Source organism: Carassius carassius, chromosome 2 (assembly GCF_963082965.1).
Source record: "Carassius carassius chromosome 2, fCarCar2.1, whole genome shotgun sequence".
Lineage (NCBI taxonomy): Eukaryota > Metazoa > Chordata > Actinopteri > Cypriniformes > Cyprinidae > Carassius > Carassius carassius.
The window spans coordinates 1,113,725-1,132,852 of record NC_081756.1 but is presented as its reverse complement, the minus strand read 5'-3'; the positions used below and the strand labels follow the sequence as shown (position 1 = coordinate 1,132,852).

General features: G+C 37.3%; 1 protein-coding gene across 2 annotated transcripts in view; it reads left to right on the top strand.

Moving 5' to 3' along the window:
* Nucleotides 1-12,905: 12,905 nt before the first annotated feature.
* LOC132096245 (macrophage mannose receptor 1) overlaps nt 12,906-19,128 on the top strand; it is a 51,736-nt gene continuing 45,513 nt past the window's right edge. Inside the window, exons 1-4 of one of the 2 annotated variants that reach the window (XM_059501498.1) lie at nt 12,906-12,999; nt 13,334-13,663; nt 14,408-14,496; nt 14,864-15,242. In XM_059501498.1, coding sequence (XP_059357481.1) covers nt 12,921-12,999; nt 13,334-13,663; nt 14,408-14,496; nt 14,864-14,974 — 609 coding nt within the window. In that variant the 5' untranslated portion in view covers nt 12,906-12,920 and the 3' untranslated portion in view covers nt 14,975-15,242. Of the gene's footprint in view, nt 13,000-13,333; nt 13,664-14,407; nt 14,497-14,863; nt 15,243-19,128 lie in introns of those variants that run through there. The other variant, XM_059501505.1, reaches the window with a different exon arrangement.

The following is a 19,128-nucleotide window of genomic DNA, read 5'->3' as shown; positions in this document are numbered from 1 at the left end:
AAAATGAATGCCTGACATATGTGAATTGGGATATGGATGAGCCAAATAATTATAGAGGAAACCAATATTGTGTAATGCTTGATTCAGATGGACACTGGCATGATGAAGACTGCAATCTTAAATGTGCTGTTATTTGTGAAAATGGTAAGATTCATATACTTCTACACACACTATGCTTTTATTACCCTATTGTTCTGAATATAAGATGGTACATCTTGAAAAATACTTTTTGAAGACCTAATCTTGACCTAATGTACCAAAGAAAAACATTGTCCAGTTACTCTATTTATTGATAATTTTATAATTTTCCACATTGCATGCATATATTTTCTTTCGAGCTTTAGTTATAATGAAGTGATATACAGTGCGAGCAGCTGCATATAGCACTTGCAATTGAAGAGAATTTAGCACAATATAATGGCTGACAGGAGAGGAAAGTTTATCTTTCTGTGCTGAGAGAGACTTTTGTTATTCTAATAACATTAGATTAGTGACACTCACAGATAGCCCGATAACATCTTATCTGAATCAGGACAGCGCGTTTGTCACTGCATCTGACACAAGTGTCAAAAGCAATAGCAATAGCATCTTTCAAAATAAAAGTCTTGCATCTGAAAAATACACAAAGTGGTTGTTTCTTTGACTGCACACTCTGCAACCCAGCAGTTGAGAAACACTGAGCTAGAAGGCACAACATAGTAGTGTAATAAAAAGTATTGGTTTTGCTTCAGTCCTGGAGGCTAGAGGGTATGCAGCTACGGCAAGATTGTCCAACTGGGCATGCACACATCAATATTATGTCATTCATGCTGAACAACAATTAATTCCTGTATTTGCTTAGGTTTGGGGTAGGTGTAGACATTAATAAAACACAATCTCAAATTTAACATATTGTTATCTTTTGCAGACCCTGAATATTAGACGACCCCTTTTTTTTCAGAAGAATTTCTAAAAACAAACAAACACTTCCTTATATTCAGAACAACCAAGTACAGAGAAATTATGTATTGAAGAGTTGATGTCAAAAATGATTAAAGTAATTAAGCTTAGCTACTTTCAGCCTTCAGATAAATATTACACCTGTTGCACCAACTTAAACCATGATCAGGCGCTGCTACACCCAACACAAGATGATGCACATCCATGCCGCAATGACTGTTGAGAAACTTGGAAAAACGTAAAATTCAAGCATGCATTAAAAATGTAAAAGAAAGGTTAACTAAAAATGTTATATGTAATATAGTGCACATATTTATACAAATCCAAGATATGTGTTCACATGTCATATTTTACTGCATAATTACATACACCTGTGTGACTCACCGATCAGTTGCTATTTGTAACGCTTTAACTGCCCAAAAAGAACACAACACTTCATATCTGTGGTAATAATGAATTCACAGACATGAATCCTAAAAACTAAACCATATTTTACGTCCAACTTAGCATTACAACTGGGTGTATGTCCAGCTGGTGCAACCGGCCCCACTCTTGTTCTGGAGTCAACAAGACTCAAACTCAAAATACTGGTTAAACTATTTAGTCATTCTTGAAATTTAGTGAATATTTCTCATTCAGAGTCATGAATGTGCATGCAAAGTGTCAACACACAAAGAAAGGTGTCAAAGGCTATTTTTGGTTGTTAGTTTTTTTGGTTCTCAGTTACTAGAGTGTTGTTAATGTTGTTAACAAAGTTAATCAGAATTATTCTGATGTTTCTCAGATCAAGGGCCAGTACTAGTTACTGATGCAGAGATGTCCTGGAAAAAAGCTCAGAGTTTCTGTAGAAAAAACTTCACAGACTTCTACACGGTCAGGACCGAGAGTGAGAATCAGCAGCTAACCGAGATGATCAAAGGTTACCCGTGTGCCTGGATCGGTCTGTTCAGAGACTCATGGACCTGGATCAATCAGACCAGCACAAGCTCTTCTCTGCGATGGGCTGAAAAACAACCAGATAATTTGTCTGGCGGTGAAACCTGCGCTGCTGTAAATGAGGATGGTCAGATTACTGATGAGCTCTGTTCAAGAAGGTTTTTCTTCTTTTGCAAAAGTTCAAGTAAGTGTTTTTATTTTAGAGCATGTTGTAGTTATTTCTGGGATCTATTTTTAAACCGGCTAAAATGGCATCCGCCTGACAATGGATGAATCTCGACAGTATATAATTAAGGTATAGGTTTGTTTATTATTGCTGATCACTGTAAAAAAATATACTTCAAATTAATAATATAAGCCACTGCCTTAAGTTTTTAAGTACGATCTAATCTGAAGTACAAATCATTTAAACTGAAATTATATTAAACTGACTTTAAAAATCAATTTGATTCCCGATTAGCTTAAAAATGAAGCTAAATTAATTTTATGAGTTAAAGTAATGAAAAACATCAACATTTGTTGCAATGACTTCAAAATTTTAATAACACTATGCTTAATAGTTTAGCATGTTCATCGTCCAGATATGAATGATTCCTCAAACTATGTGTCTTGTTGAGTTTTGCATGAGCAAACAACACTCATTGTCTTCAGAAAACACAAACCTTGAATGTGTGACCCTGGAGCACAAAAGCAGTCGGAAGTCTCTGGCGTATATTTGTAGCAATAGCCAAAAATACATTGTATGGGTCAAAATTATAGATTTTTCTTTTATGCCAAAAATAATTAGCATATTAATTAAAGATCAAGTTCCATGAAGATATTTTGTAAATTTCCTACTGTAAAGATATTAAAACATATTTTTTGATTAGAAATATGCATTGCAAAGAACTTAATTTGGTCAAATTTAAAGATGTTTTTCTCGATATTTAGATTTTTTTGCTCCTTCAGATGCCAGATTTTTTTTTTAAATAGTTGTATCTCAAACAAATATTGTCCTCCGAACAAACAAAATGATTTATTCAACTTTCCGATGATGTATACCTCCAAATTTCGCAAAAATTGACCCTTGTGACTGGTTTTGTGCTCCAGGGTCACGTTTGTAAAAATATGAACTATGAGCTCCCACCATACCTTACACAGTTTATTAGGCACAGTACATTACAGCAATGTTTTGTATTAAGTTTTCTGAAAAGTTATGAATAAATATGCACGAGGCATTTTCTAATCCAATATCTACTAGTTTAGTTTCCAGCGTATTAACCCGAACATAGACTAAAGCCAAGTTCAAAATTCTTGTTTAGTTTTGATGACATATTAGATTTAAAGGTTTTTACAGAGTGCATGTTGGATTTTTGTTTTTATTAATGCATAAAACACCGTCAGCAGACAAAAACTACAACACATGTTCACCCTGTTTTAGGAATGAAATGCTATATATCATCAGACAAATGACCTATAAAAATCTTCAAAATAAACATATATGTAAAAAAAAAAAAAAAAAGAAAATACTGTTAAGTTTGGTGTTGCTGAAGTGAATAATGGTTTTACTTCAACTGTTTTACCTGTGTTTCAGTTTGTCCTGAATATGACTTTATCTAATAGTTTGTATTTTTATGTATTTCATCGCTTGTCACAGAAACTGTAAAGCGACAGATATTGAGACTGGAGGTGAAAGCCGGTGATAATGTCATTGATCAAGTGACTGCAGATGCTCTGTTGAAGGAGGTGAGCATTATTTCTCACCACACCTGTGATCTGTAGTGCTGATCTGTTACCTTAACCCCCTCATCCTGTGGAGATCCGCTTCCAGGTTCTCTGGTGTCTATGTGTGAAATTGTTATTTCTTCTATTCCTTTCCTTGCAGTGTTTTTCTATGGCCCAGTAGACAGATTACAGCTTTGTGACCTTGTTCTCTTATATTAGCTCTGTCTAACACTGGTCTGTCTTCAGGTCCAGCGGAAACTGGGAGAGCAGGGAATGGCAGCGGATGTGAAGTTTTCATGGAGACAGCAGCCAAACGGAAAGCTGTTCCAAACGCTGAAAAAGAATAGTTATAGATTTTCAAAATGCTCAAAATACTAGTTAGACTATTTATTTCTTCTCAAAAGTTTCTGAATATTTCTCATTTAGGGTCATGAAAATGCATGCAATGTATGGACACATAAATGTTACAAATTTTGTTAAGACGTCTATTGACTCCCCCATTGGTTTACATGCAATTTATCATAAATCAACACTTTAAAAACACTGAAGAAGGGGGAAAAACTGATATGAAAAACAAAATATGAAAAACATTAGGACTTAAACATAAAAAGAACATTTTTCACATTTAGTCTTACCAGAAGGTTGCTGGTTCGAGTCTCAGTGCTGGCAGGAGTTGGTGGGAGGGAGTTAATGAACAGTGTTCTCTTCTATCCTCAATACTCATGACTTAAGTGTCCTTGAGCAAGGTGCTGGATCTATAGCTGCCCACTGCTGTGTGTGTACTTGGATGGGTTACCATACTTGGCAAATGTCATGACTTTCACTAAACTATCAACCAGAGACAGAAGACATGCAGGAGATTGAGTGTGAAACAGGTTTAGCAGCAGAGTTTGATCATGTTGATACTTTGATCATGTTGATAAATTTACTTTATGTTTCAAATCGAGTTAATATCCTTAAATGTGTCCATTTTTATGTGTTATGTTAGTTCCTGACAATTATTATTATTATTTTGCACAAATATAATGTATAAACATGACAGATATTCATTGTTTTATTTATCATCTATGAAATCATTGATCAAACAATGTTTAGTTGTTAGTTGATCAGAGCTCATGACTTAAAATCTCACTAACTCTTTTTCATTCACTAGTTTCATTCATCATAATGCATTAAATGAGCAATATTGAACAGCATTCATACATTTCTTGGCCTTCTATCTCTGACTTCAGTGATTTTCCATGTAAATCACACCCTTCTTCCTCTGATTTTGTCTGCATTTGTGTAAAAACACATTTGATGCGTCTCATTACCAGAGCAAATCTTTACACCATGAATTTCTATCGTCTGCTGTTAATGACTGATGATGATGCTGATTTAAATGAGCAAATGAGAATGGGTGTGCATTCACTCCTCAGTCAAGCTATATTTCAAATCAAATTCAGACACTTCAGTTCATTAGCAGACTCACGAACCTAATCTAAGCTCAACAGAGATGGAACAAAGACCCATGCACCTTATTTTGTTTTCAGGTGAGTGTGTGTTTTGTTTGTATGTATGTTTTATAGAATATAAGAAACTTAAAAAATATGTATGTCTTGTGTATTTTGGCTGTCTATACCATAAATAACCTCAATAAAATAAAGTGCATCTCTGTTGGACCTACATTTCTCACATGTACTGTAAGTTGGACTGAAGGAATTTTCTGTCTCCATTAAGTCACATCTAAAAATATAAATATCAATCGATTATTGAGCGCAAGCTCTTTTCTGCGACAGGCTGAAAAACAACATTCTCATTTTAAACCAGCTAAAACACCATCTGCCTGGAAATGGATGGACCTCTACAGTATATAATTAATCTATAGGTCTGTTTTTATCACATAGACTTAAGGTTCAGGATTTGAATAACACTTATGCATTACAGTTTAGCATGTGCATCATCCAGACACAATGATTCCACAAACTATGTGTCTTGTACGGACTTACATTGGCAAACAACACTCATTTTCTACAAAAAGTGCAAAGACACCACAGGTGAATATAGTGTAAAATTATTAAATAACAGATATGACCATACTTTACCAATCTCAGTACATCAGCAATGTTTTTTGTATAGCATTTTCTGTAATATTATGTCTACGGGGAAGTCGTGGCCTAATGGTTAGAGAGTCGGACTCCCAATCGAAAGGTTGTGAGTTTGAGTCCCGGGCCGGCAGGAATTGTGGGTGGGGGGAGTGCATGTACAGTTCTCTCTCCACCTTCAATACCACGACTTAGGTGCCCTTGAGCAAGGCATCGAACCCCCAACTGCTCCCCGGGCGCCGCAGCATAAATGGCTGCCCACTGCTCCGGGTGTGTGCTCACAGTGTGTGTGTGTGTGTGTTCACTGCTCTGTGTGTGTGCATTTCGGATGGGTTAAATGCAGAGCACAAATTCTGAGTATGGGTCACCATACTTGGCTGAATGTCACTTCACATGCGGCATTATTTCAAGAACTTAAATCTGAACACTGGAAAAGTGAGTCACTGTCAACAGACAGAGAAACAATACGTTTTCACCATGTTTAAGGAATAAAACGTGAATATTATATCAACAAACCCCTCAGTGCAAACCTTCAGGATATAGAGAGGAATAAATCTGTTAGGTTTGGTGTCTGTAAGTGCTGCTGAAGTGGAGAAACAAACTCATTTTCAGAAACCAGCATTTAAAGATATGTATTATCATTAAAATCTACAGACACAAATAATAAAATAAACACTTAAATGTATATAGATGGACAGGTTTCCTACTCGGAAATGCTGGGCTTGAAGAGAAGTTTCCCGTTCGTAATTCCAACTTTGTGGTGCCATTCATGTGAGTTCAACACATAAAAACAGTCTTTCTGTTCTTAATGCATTAAAGGCAGGTGCGCAAGGATGCTAAAGACTAAAGATTTTCTCTGGGTTGATTCTCTCTTTATTTGTGTAAACACATTTGATGTGGATCATTAGCTGAGCAAATCTTTGCACCATGAATTACTAATGCTGCTGTGGTCAAAAAATAAGGACGATACTGATTTCAGTGCACAAATCCACTGGGATGTGTGTTCACAGCTATATTTTAAAACAGTCTCCATTGATTTTTAGCTAGTCTATGGATGAGACCTCACTAATCCAAGCTAATGAAGGCAGCAATGGAGCAAGGATTGATTCATTTCTTTTGGCTCTCATTGTCACAGTGTCTGGGTTGTGTCCCTGGGTTTCCACTACATGTCCCCCTTTCTCACGGTGTCTGTCACCTTATCACTTCCTGTTCCCTTATTTGGTCACCTTCCTCCTTGTTGAGTAATTGATTGTTCCCCACCTGTCTCCTGTTCCCTCATTATCCTTCTGTGTATTTATACCCGGTCTGTCTGAGTCTGTGTGAAGGAGTCCTTGTTTAATGTCTTATGACTATTCATGTCCGTCAAATCAGTCTTGCCCTTGCCTTGTCTTCTTGTCTTGTTTTCATGTTTGGATTATGTTTGGTTTTGACCCCTGCCTGGACTGTTTACCCCTTTGGATTACCCTGTAATAAATGACTTACCTGCAATTGGTTCTATCTCCGTGCCTCATTGGATCCCGAACGTGACAGAAGGACTCCGTCACACTAGGAACCAGCGGTATGTCGTTTTTCCGTTCCCCAGCCAAGATGGCGGATCGACCCTCCAGAGTCGAGTCAGGTGCCAGTTGACCCTCCAGAGTCGAGTCAGGTGCCAGTTGACCCTCCAGAGTCGATTCAGGTGCCAGTTGACCCTCCAGAGTCGATTCAGGTGCCAGTTGACCCTCCAGAACTCTCCAGAGTCGAGTCAGGTGCCAGTGATCTCTCCAGAGTCGAGTCAGGTGCCAGTGATCTCTCCAGAGTCGAGTCAGGTGCCAGTGATCTCTCCACAGTCGAGTCAGGTGCCAGTGAACTCTCCAGAGTCGAGTCAGGTGCCAGTGAACTCTCCAGAGTCGAGTATTCACCAAAGGAGTATCATCAGCATAACAGTGAAAGCTAACACCATGTTTCCTGATGATATCTCCCAAGGGTAACATATAAAGCGTGAAGAGTAGCGGCCCTAGTACTGAGCCTTGAGGTACTCCATACTGCACTTGTGATCGATATGATGCATCTTCATTCACTGCTACGAACTGATTGCGGTCATATAAGTACGATTTAAACCATGCTAATGCACTTCCATTAATGCTAACAAAGTGTTCAAGTCTATGCAAAAGATTGTTGTGGTCAATTGTGTCAAACGCAGCACTAAGATCCAATAAAACTAATAGAGAGATACAACCACGATCAGATGATAAGAGCAGATCATTGAAGTCTCAGTACTATGATACGGTCTAAATCCTGACTGGAAATCCTCACATATACCATTTTTCTCTAAGAAGGAATATAATTGTGAGGATACCACCTTTTCTACTATCTTGGACAGAAAAGGGAGATTCGAGATCGGTCTATAATTAACTAGTTATTTGGGGTCAAGTTGTGTTTTTTTTTTATGAGAGGCTTAATAACAGCCAGTTTGAAGGTTTTGGGGACATATCCTAATGACAATGAGGGATTAATAATAGTCAGAAGAGGATCTATGACTTCTGGAAGCACCTCTTTTAGGAGCTTAGATGATATAGGGTCTAACATACATGTTGTTGGTTTAGATGATTTAACAAGTTTATACCATTCTTCCTCTCCTATAGTAGAGAATGAGTGGAACTGTTCCTCAGGGGGTCTATAGTGCACTGTCTGATGCGATACTGTAGCTGACGGCTGAATGGTTGCAATTGTATCTCTAATAGTATCGATTTTAGAAGTAAAGTAGTTCATAAAGTCATTACTGCTGTGATGTTGGGAAATGTCAACACTTGTTGAGGCATTATTTTTCGTTAATTTAGCCACTGTATTGAATAAATACCTGGGGGTTATATTTGTTTTCTTCTAAAAGAGAAGAAAAGTAATCAGATTTAGCAGTTTTTAATGCTTTTCTGTAGGATAGGTTACTTTCCCGCCAAGCAATACGAAATACCTCTAGTTTTGTTTTCCTCCAGCTGCGCTCCATTTTTCGGGCTGCTCTCTTTAGGGTGCGAGTATGCTCATTATACCATGGTGTCATATTGGTTTCCTTAACCTTCCTTAAACGTAAAGGAGCAACTGTACTTAAAATGCTAGAAAAGAGAGAGTCCATAGTTTTTGTTACATCATCAAGTTGTTCTGAGGTTTTGGATATGCTAAGGAATTTGGATACATCAGGAAGATAACTTAAAAAGCAGTCTTTTGTGGTAGAAATTATGGTTCTTCCATACTTGTAACAAGAAGTAGAATTTACAATTTTTGGCTATATGAAGTTTGCACAGAACTAAATAATGATCTGAGATATCATCACTTGGCTGCATAATTTCAACACTATCAACATCAATTCCATTTGACAGTATGTTTGACAATGAGTAGGTCCTGAAACTTGTTGTCTAACCCCAATAGAGTTCAGAATGTCTATAAATGCTGATCCCAATGCATCTTTTTCATTAACAACATGAATATTAAAATCACCAACTATTAAAACTTTATCTGCAGCCAGAACTATCTCGGATGTAAAATCACCAAACTCTTTAATAAAGTCTGTATGGTGCCCTGGTGGCCTGTATACAGTAGCCAGTACAAACATAACAGGGGATTTATCATTAACATTTGTTTCTCTGGGTAATGTTATATGAAGCACTATTACTTCAAACCAGTTATACTTGAAGCCTGCCCTCTGAGAAATCCTGAAAACGTTGTTATAAATTGAAGCAACACCTCCCCCTTTGCCCTTTAGAAGCGCCTCATGTTTATAACAGTAATCTTGGGGGGTGGACTCATTTAAAATAATATAATCATCAGGTTTTAGCCAGGTTTCTGTCAAACAGAGCACATCTAGATTATGATCAGTGATCATATTATTTACAAAAAGTGTTTTCGTAGAAAGGGATCTGATATTCAATAAGCCAAGCTTTATCATTTGTTTATCCGTATTGCATCTGTTTTTTATTTGTTGAACCTCAATTAAATTGTTAATCTTGACTTGGTTTGGACGTTTTTTGTATTTTTTTTGTTCAGGGAACAGACACAGTCTCTATAGTGTGATATCTAGGTGAAAGAGTCTCTATGTGCTGAGAATTAACTGACCTCTGTGACGGTCGGTTTAGCCAGTCTGGCTGCTTCCTGACCTGAGCCCCAGTTAGTCAAGTATAAACACTAAGACTATTTGCCATATTTCTAGAGAGAAGAGTGGCGCCATCCCAGGAGGTATGAAGACCATCTCTTTTCAACACTTCAGGTCTGCCCCAAAAGCTCGTCCAATTGTCTATGAAACCTATGTTATTCTGTGGGCACCACTTAGACATCCAGCCATTGAGTGATGACAATCTGCTATGCATCTCGTCACCATGGTAAGCAGGGAGGGGACCAGAGCATATTACAGTGTCTGACATCGTGCTTGCAAGTTCACACACCTCTTTAAGATAATAAATGATATTCGCTTAAATTGTGACTCTGGCAAAATATCGGTGCTGGTATTGCTAGATCTCAGTGCTGCGTTTGACACTGTTGATCATAACATACTACTAGAGAGACTGGAAAACTGGGTCGGGCTTTCTGGGATGGTACTCAAATGGTTCAGGTCATACTTAGAAGGGAGAGGTTATTATGTGAGTCTAGGAGAGCATAAGTCTAAGTGGACGTCCATGACATGCGGAGTCCCACAAGGGTCAATTCTTGCACCGCTCTTGTTTAGCCTGTATATGCTTCCCCTTGGTCAAATAATGAGAAAGAACCAAATTGCCTATCACAGCTATGCTGATGATACCCAGATTTACCTAGCCTTATCTCCAAATGACTACAGCCCAATTGACTCCCTCTGCCAATGCATTGATGAAATTAATAGTTGGATGTGCCAGAACTTTCTTCAGTTAAACAAGGAAAAAACTGAAGTCATTGCATTTGGAAACAAAGATGAAGTGTTCAAGGTGAATGCATACCTTAACCCTAGGGGTCAAACAACTAAAAATCAAGTCAGGAATCTTGGTGTGATTCTGGAGACAGACCTTAGTTTCAATAGTCATGTCAAAGCAGTAACTAAATCAGCATACTTTCATCTAAAAAACATTGCAAGAATTAGATGTTTTGTTTCCAGCCAAGACTTGGAGAAACTAGTTCATGCCTTTATCACCAGCAGTGTGGACTATTGTAATGGGCTCCTCACCGGCCTTCCCAAAAAGACCATTAGAGAGCTGCAGCTCATCCAGAACGCTGTTGCCAGGATTCTGACTAGAACCAGAAAATCTGAGCATATCACACCAGTCCTCAGGTCCTTACACTGGCTTCCAGTTACATTTAGGATTGATTTTAAATTACTTTTACTCGTATATAAGTCACTAAATGACCTAGGACCGAAATATATTGCAGATATGCTCACTGAATATAAACCTAACAGAGCACTCAAATCATTAGGATCGAGTCAGTTAGAAATACCAAGGGTTCACACAAAACAAGGGGAGTCCTCCTCTAGTTACTATGCCGCCCGCAGCTGGAATCAGCTTCCAGAAGAGATCAGATGTGCTAAAACACTGGTCACATTTAAATCTAGACTTAAAACTCATCTGTTTAGCTGTGCATTTACTGAATGAGCACTGTGTAATGTCCGAACTGATTGCAATATATATTTTCACTTTTTTTTTTATTTAATTTTATGTAAAATCATTTTCTAACTGTTTTAAATTCATTTTAAATAAGTACAGTTTTAATAATTTTAAAAGTTTTAAAATTGCTTGTTTTATTCTTGTTATTATTTTTCTTCATTACTATTTTACTTTCTTTTATGTAAAGCACTTTGAATTACCATTGTGTACGAAATGTGCTATATAAATAAACTTGCCTTGCCTTGCATTGCCTAAGCCACTGGACTCCGTCCGCTAGTTAGCCTAGTGCTAGCTCACTTTTGCCCAGGCCCGCCCAAAAATACAATTCTGGCTAAGCCACTGACCTCAGCTACTGATCATTTCCATGTTCATTTAATGTGTTTTGAATGATGGGTTTCATGTTTTAAGCAAAGTCAGGATGAAAACCAGTCAGTGTCATTCAGAAGAGTTATAGAGCAAACCGAAGGAGCAGAACAAGGTCAGTGTCAGAGCGTTTTAAAAGATTTCTGTGATAGCTCAACACAACAGGTGAGGCCGGACCTTTTCTGACTTTTTATACTTGTCTTGTTTTCCAGCACAAATAATAAATCAATTAAATTTAAAAAAGTCTTATTACAATGCATACAATGTTTTCAATTATTACATATTGATTGTTATTAGAAAGCAACAAAAATACTTGTTTAGAACTGATTTTCCATTGTTCATGTACATGGCAAAAAGTCATTTTTTTCAGCACAAATATCTAAACAATCTTTAAAGTGGATACCTGCTTGTTTTTAGAGAAAGTGAATGTATTTTGTCATGTGATGCTGCATATAAATATTTTTATTATTAATGTTTAAAAACAAGACAAAACTACAAAAAAAAAATTAAATATGTTTTCCTTTGTTCATTTACAGATCAAAAAGTCATGTTGTTCCTTATTATTGTCTTGTTTTCCAGTATAATTAACTAAACAATCTTAAATCAAGATACATTTTCTGGAAAAGCAAAATGGCATAAATTAATAAGTGAGAAATTCATTAGAAATTAGTAAAATAAGAACAAATATCTGCCATTGGTTTAAAAAAAAATCAACATTAAAACAAGTTCAATATTTGTACTTGAAAACAAAACAAAAATACTGAGAAAGAACATCACTTTATGCAGTGTATAATTTTTAGACATTTTTTAATTCGTCATGATTTGCTGATGGCAGGACAGAGCCATGGAGCAGAAGCTTCTTCTCATCCTCATGATCTGTGGAATAAACTGTGTTACAGGTGAGATACTGAAGGAATAAAACCAGGCATGTAAACATGGTGTGCATCATATTTATATTTTGCATCTGCATATTTACTTTTTTAAAGGTTTGAACGCCTTCGTGGAGTCATATAAGAACTTCTACTTTGTGAATGAATACAAAACCTTTGCTGAGGCTCAGCGATACTGCCGAGAGAATTACATTGATCTGGTGACCCTGGAGGACTGGGCAGACATGAAGGATCTTCTGGCTCTTGGAACCTTAATGAGCACTGACTCCGCCTGGATCGGACTGAGGAAAACGGGTCATGAGCAGTGGCGCTGGGCTGATCCAGAGATTTACAAGGACGGAGAAACTGAATACAGAAACTGGGGACAACATGAACCAACTAACAATACTGGTGAATACTGTTCAGTTATGGATTCTATCGGAGACTTTCGAGACACAGATTGTGAGACGCGCAGGAGCTTCATATGCTACCACTCAGACCTCTATGGTACTGCATTTACATTCATGCACATCTGTACATAGTTTTATTCAAAATAATGTTTGCTAAATTACTGATTTAATTGATAACTAAACTGTTTACACCAGAAATAATAACTACTCAGATCATAGGGAGCGTAATGTTGAAAGTAATGTTGTTATAAATGTATTATTACATATTAATAATGTGATTCCAATCATGTGGTTCCAGTGATGTGGACGTGCTATTCTCTGGGAATTAGACCAATTATTAAAATCTTATCATTATCGGTCTGTGCAAACACAAGACATGGAGTTAAGCGCTGATTGCTGCTGATTTAGTGATTATCTGTTTTATCTCCTAGGTCAGACATACAGCAAATACGTGTTGGTCAATCTGCAGAAGTCCTGGAGAGAGGCTCAGAGTTACTGCAGAAAGTCTTACACAGAGTTGGTCAGCGTGAGGAACAAGGAGGAGAACTGTCAGATCCAGAAGCTGATTCCTGCAGGAGATGTCTCATACATGGGGCTTTTCAAAGACGCTTTCGTCTGGTCCGATAACAGCACGTCTTCTTTCAGGAACTGGCATTCCAGTCAGCCGGATGGATCGGGAGACTGTGTGGTGCATTTACGACAAAGCAGACTGTGGGATGATCTGGATTGCAGTCAAACGAATCCCTTCTTCTGCTACGACAGTGAGTGTTTCTCCAAGATTGGTGTGGTGTGGCTTCTTAAAACAGACCTTACGAAAATCAACCATGGTTTTACTACAAATAAAACAAACAAGAAACATGGCAACCACAAATTAACGGTAGTTTAACCCTGATATTTGTAGTAAAACTGCTGTCATACAAATGGTAATGTTAATACACTTTTACTACGGTAGAGCCATGTTTAATTTCTGTGTCCAAACCAGACACAATGGGAAAACGGTTTCTATTTTGGCGACATTCCAGTTAACATAAAAACTCTGACAATGCTTTCAGTACTGAATGCCTAGCTTACAAAAACATGTTCAGCCAATGTTTGCTAACATTTCCATAAATTTAGTTTTTCAAATGTTCAAAACACCCATTTTCTTTTTTTTTTCTTTTTTTTATGTACCAAGAGAGTTACTTCTTGGTTTATTCTTAATGTTTATTCTATAATGTAAATATTACATTTGAATGTTCTCTCAACATTAGCAGCATTATTGTTTCTAAGATATTTTCTTCTTGGTTATTTAAATGTTAGAGGAACATGCCATTTTATAAGTTTGTTATTTCTGAATGTCTTCAGACATTTCTGTCAAAATATTCACTTTGATGAATATACCAAATTAGTTTTCAAATTTTCTAAGGTAAATTGGATAGTAGAAAAAACTGGCAATGAATTATTCAATTTTGTGTGTGTGTGTGTGTGTGTGTGTGTGTGTGTGTGTGTGTGTGTGTGACCCACAGGAACAGTGGTTAGACAGATACTGAGAATAAAGGTGGAATCGGATCAGAATGTGAATGATCCAGATATAACGGCCACAATCCTTCAGGAGGTGAGACATTTAATCTTTACATCATTTACAAAAATGAAGACTAACGATGCCGATCAGCCACTCAGATTAATCTGTGATTCTTTCATTGGTCAATCTTTTATGTACTGCGCTGGAAAAACAAATGTGGCGAAAATCAGAAAATGCTTGTAAATTTAACAGACGTGAAAAGAACATAAAGTCTTTTTTAGTTTACTTAGTTTACTAGCAATTTTGAAGTGTGCATTTTATCAATCAGTGCTACAGTACATATACAAATATTTTTTTTTTCTTAAACAAGTAAAATTCAAACATGGTAAGACATGTTTATGAAGACCAGCAGACATACTGTAAGCACTTAACCTAACAAATCAGTTTTTTCTCCCCTCAGATTAAGCAGAAGCTGATATTTCAGGGTTTGTCAGCGCATGCTTATCTGCAGTGGAAGCAGCAAACAAATGGAGACGTCTTCCAAAGAGAAGAGAAGACGAGAAAGACATGAGATCACAGATCATCTTCTTTTCACCCATCAATACAGGGCAAGATTTTCTGAAAGAGACGATAATTGACTGAATCAATGTGGAAAAAACTAAAAATGTCTCTTGACTTTTGCAATCAGTTTTTGGATCTTGATCCACCAGATGAGAAAAAAGCTGTTCTGTAGTTTCCTTAAAGCTAAATTTAATCACTATATTTAAAGTCCGCTTTAAACAATGATTGTAACTTTAATGTTAAAACACTATAAAATGTCTTAATGTCCATCACTGAACCAAAACTGTAAGAAAACTATGTTTAAGCTTTGTGGAGTCTAAATCTAGGCATCCCCTCCATCTCTCTGTGGCTCTGATCCTAAACCTAGTGTGCTACCTGTTTATTTAAAGAGTGTGCTCCTGATGGAAAATCTGTTCTCAAAACTGGGTGACAAAGATGATTTTTAGATGTAGATTTAGGGTGAGATGAGGGACAGGGATTTTCCCCCATGGGTTTAAGGTTTGAAATGTTGCATGAATTACATTTGACTGAAATGCTTGTATTTAAAAAAAAAAAAAATTGCATCCCGCCTATAATAAAACAGCACTAGATGTAAGTTTTAGCATATCTGTTGCCTGAGGGAGATCTGTGGGATGGTTTCTCAGGAGTGGCTCTGACTCAACATGTAAGATCTTGTTGATTCGCTAACATTTGTTCCCCTTTGCATTTCTTATATCATGTAGTTAACCCGTTTTGTTGCCATATTTATTTCTTAGATTTTCTTTATTATCCCTAGACTTATGTTTATTAAGTTGTATTAGTTTAATTCAATAAAACAATTTGCATTGATTAGATTTGTTGTCTGATCCCTTTTATGTTGTGACCTTAAACGAACGGGATATAATAAAAAATTGTCCGCTCATCCCAGATTGCTGCATGTATAAGTAATGCATAGTGTTTTTGTGTGTTCACCTGTGTAAATGAGTAGACTTCAGGTAGTTAGAGTCTCCTCAGCTGGATTTATAATCCCTCTATCGAGGCACTGTTTGTTATTTTAGTTTGGTTTTATTCCTTTCTTATTTTTGAAGGTTATTCTGGACGGAGGTATGCTTCAAGCTTTTGGTTTGAAAGGCCAATTGTCTTCGAGTTCAGTGTTTAAACACTGCTCAGAGTCCGGTACATCTTTGAAGATCAGGTAGGTTTAGTTAGTTTTGTTTGTAGTTAGGAACTGGACTCTCTCATTTTTCATGAGCTGACACTTTCATGAGGTTGTTTTTTTCTGTATCTTTTGTTTGCGATGCCTATCGAGTTTCAAGAGAATTTGACGAATTACTTGCGGTAAGTCTTTATTTATCCTGTAACGGTGATGTTTTCTTTTTGGAGTGTGTTTGCTGTGACAATCCCTGGCGAAGTGGCTGATGGGATTTGTCATTTTAACACTCTAGTTACACGTCTGTTCGCATTGTGTTCGTGTTTGCTCTGTCTCTTAATAGTCATGTCATCGTCTTTAGTGGAGGATTTCTTTGCATTTCCTTCAGACATATTATTAGAGACGTGCAGGAAGGAAGGGCTCTTGCAGATTGCCGAACAACTTGATGTGGAGGTAACGAGCAGTGATAAGAAGCTCAAGGAAACACTGATAAAAGTTGTGAAGAGCGCACTTTCCGAGTAAAGTGTTTAAAGCCTGAGACTCAATGCACGATTTTCGGCTGCCGCAGATAAAAGATTGGCATCGTGAAACAATCGTGGCGATTACTGTGATCGTGGCTCCTAATCGGTGGTCCTATGTTGTACAGTTGTAGAGGTTCAAAGACGGCCGTTGTTACAGTCTTACGATCAACGATAGTCTACGATCATTTCCTGTCAGTGTCAGAAATTCAGGATGCTCATCGCAAAGTGTGTTTGCAGCTACGTTTACTGAACAACCAGTAAAAATGTTACATGAAATCAACATGGTGCTAAAACATAAAACTGCTTACTTCAAGCTCTTATTTCTTCCTCTTTCGCCACTCCCACTTTTTCAGCACACATAAAAACCACAACTGTCAAAATGTGATTCATTGTGCTCTATTTGTTTACCACTAGCACGGGCTAATGATGTTTTATTCTTCTATAGAAACGTGTGTCGTAGCCTACAAGTCAGTAGGTGTAATCATTATAAAGTCTACATACATGTCGTACCCAAGTTTATTAGATCCATGTTGCACAGTGTGACCAGCAATGATCTTATAGGATTGTTAAAATCGTGCAGTGTGTAGAAGGCTTTAGAGGTAAGAGCTTAAGTTAACCCTAAGGAGTCTTCATCCTCCCTTCTCTGTGATGTCGATCAAAATGCAAAGTTTAGTGAGATGTCTTTACATCAGAAGCAGTTCGATCAACTGTGCTGAACACGACATTTGTGCTTTAAAAGAAAAAGAGTTTCAGAATGATTTTGAAATAAAGAAATTGCAACAACAGTTAGAGATATGTAAAATGTAGTTACAATTTGAAAGGGAAAGAGAGTGAAGAAAGTTTCAGTTGAGATAGAGCTGATTATACAAACCGATCAAACCCTTGTTCAGATGTTCTCCACTGAACCTGTGCTCGCTGGGCCTGTCTTTGATGTTTATAAAAGCTTTAGTCTTGTTCCGCCAGTTTTGGAGAAGGAGGAAGAGAAGTATTTCCAGCATTTTGAATGCATTGCAGAGTCATTGAAATGGCCAAAGTAATTTTAGACATTATTACTGCAATGTGTGCTGGTAGGGAGAGCACAGGAAGGATTTTCCACGCTCACTACTGAGTAAAGTGTGACTATGAGATTGTAAAGTCTGCTATTTTTCATGCTTATGAATTAGACATGGTTTTAAGTTTAAGTGGCACATTACACAATGCAATGTCTAAAAAGACAGTACAAGTCATTATAATCAGTAGTTATGTCCCCACTGGATGCAACAAATGCCTCGTTTGTAATGGGTTTTATTGGGTTTGTCTCTTAGCGTTGGGAGATGGCAGTACAGTATTGCAAGGGGCATAACATTTCTGTCACACGCTTGAGGTATTCGGCCAATCACAATGCACTGGATAGCTGGCCAATCAGAGCACACCTCGGTTTTCAGAATAATGAGCTTTGTAAAAATCTACGCTTTTCAGAAGGGCAGGGCATAGAGGAGAATGATAATTAATTACAGTATGTGGAAAATAATGTGTTTTTTAAACCTTAAACCATATAAACACATTGCATTACACCAAATACACAAAATAATGTTGTTTTTATCACCATCATCTGACCCCTTTAAGTGTCCCCAACTAAGCAAGCCAGAGGCGACAGCAGCAAGGAACCGAAACTCCATCGGTGACAGAATGGAGAAAAAAACCTTGGGAGAAACCAGGCTCAGTTGGGGGTAGCCTATATGCTGAGTTTTGCTGACTTTTGTGATAGTATTGTATTACTGTATTATATCTGTATGAGCAAAAATTATGCAGTACTTTGTTTCCACTTTTAGCAGAAATGTCTAGATGTCTAGAAAAGAATTGGCCCCCTTTAAGATAATCACATTTTGTTGCTTTGGACCCTGAAATGAAGATGGACACAGTTGTTGTTTTATCCAGCTGTATTTACTCAGTGCATCTAAGTGAAAGACTTGTCAGAAAATCTAAGTGAAAGACATGTCAGAAATAAATAGAAAAATACAAAACAGAATCAATGAGTTGGACAAAAATATCACCCCCCCTTCTCAAAATGACTTGTACGCTCACCTGTAGCTGATCACCTTCTCAATTGCCAGTGTCATCTGTCTTTCAATTGTGAACATTTTTATCAGATCAGTGTCAAAATAGCTTTCCTGGAGCATTTCAGTCCTTGGTAATACAACTGAAGCTAAAAAAGTCAAAGTGTTCTGCATTTAACCCATCCAAAGTGCACACACACAGCAGGGAGGCAAGGCACTGTCAAAAGATCTCTGGGATAAAGTTGTGGACAGGCACAAGTCGGGATGAGACTAAAACATTTCAAAGGCTTCATCAAGGGCTATACCTTGACACCAAACAATATTTCTGCTGAAAATCCGGTAGAGCTCAGCATCCAAATAACAGCATTCCTCCAGAAAAGCAAAGAGGTGGTAATGTCCTGTTATGGGGTGTTTATCTGCAGCAGAGACTGGAGCAATCATCAGGATAGAAGTAGAAATGGACGGGGCAAAATACCAT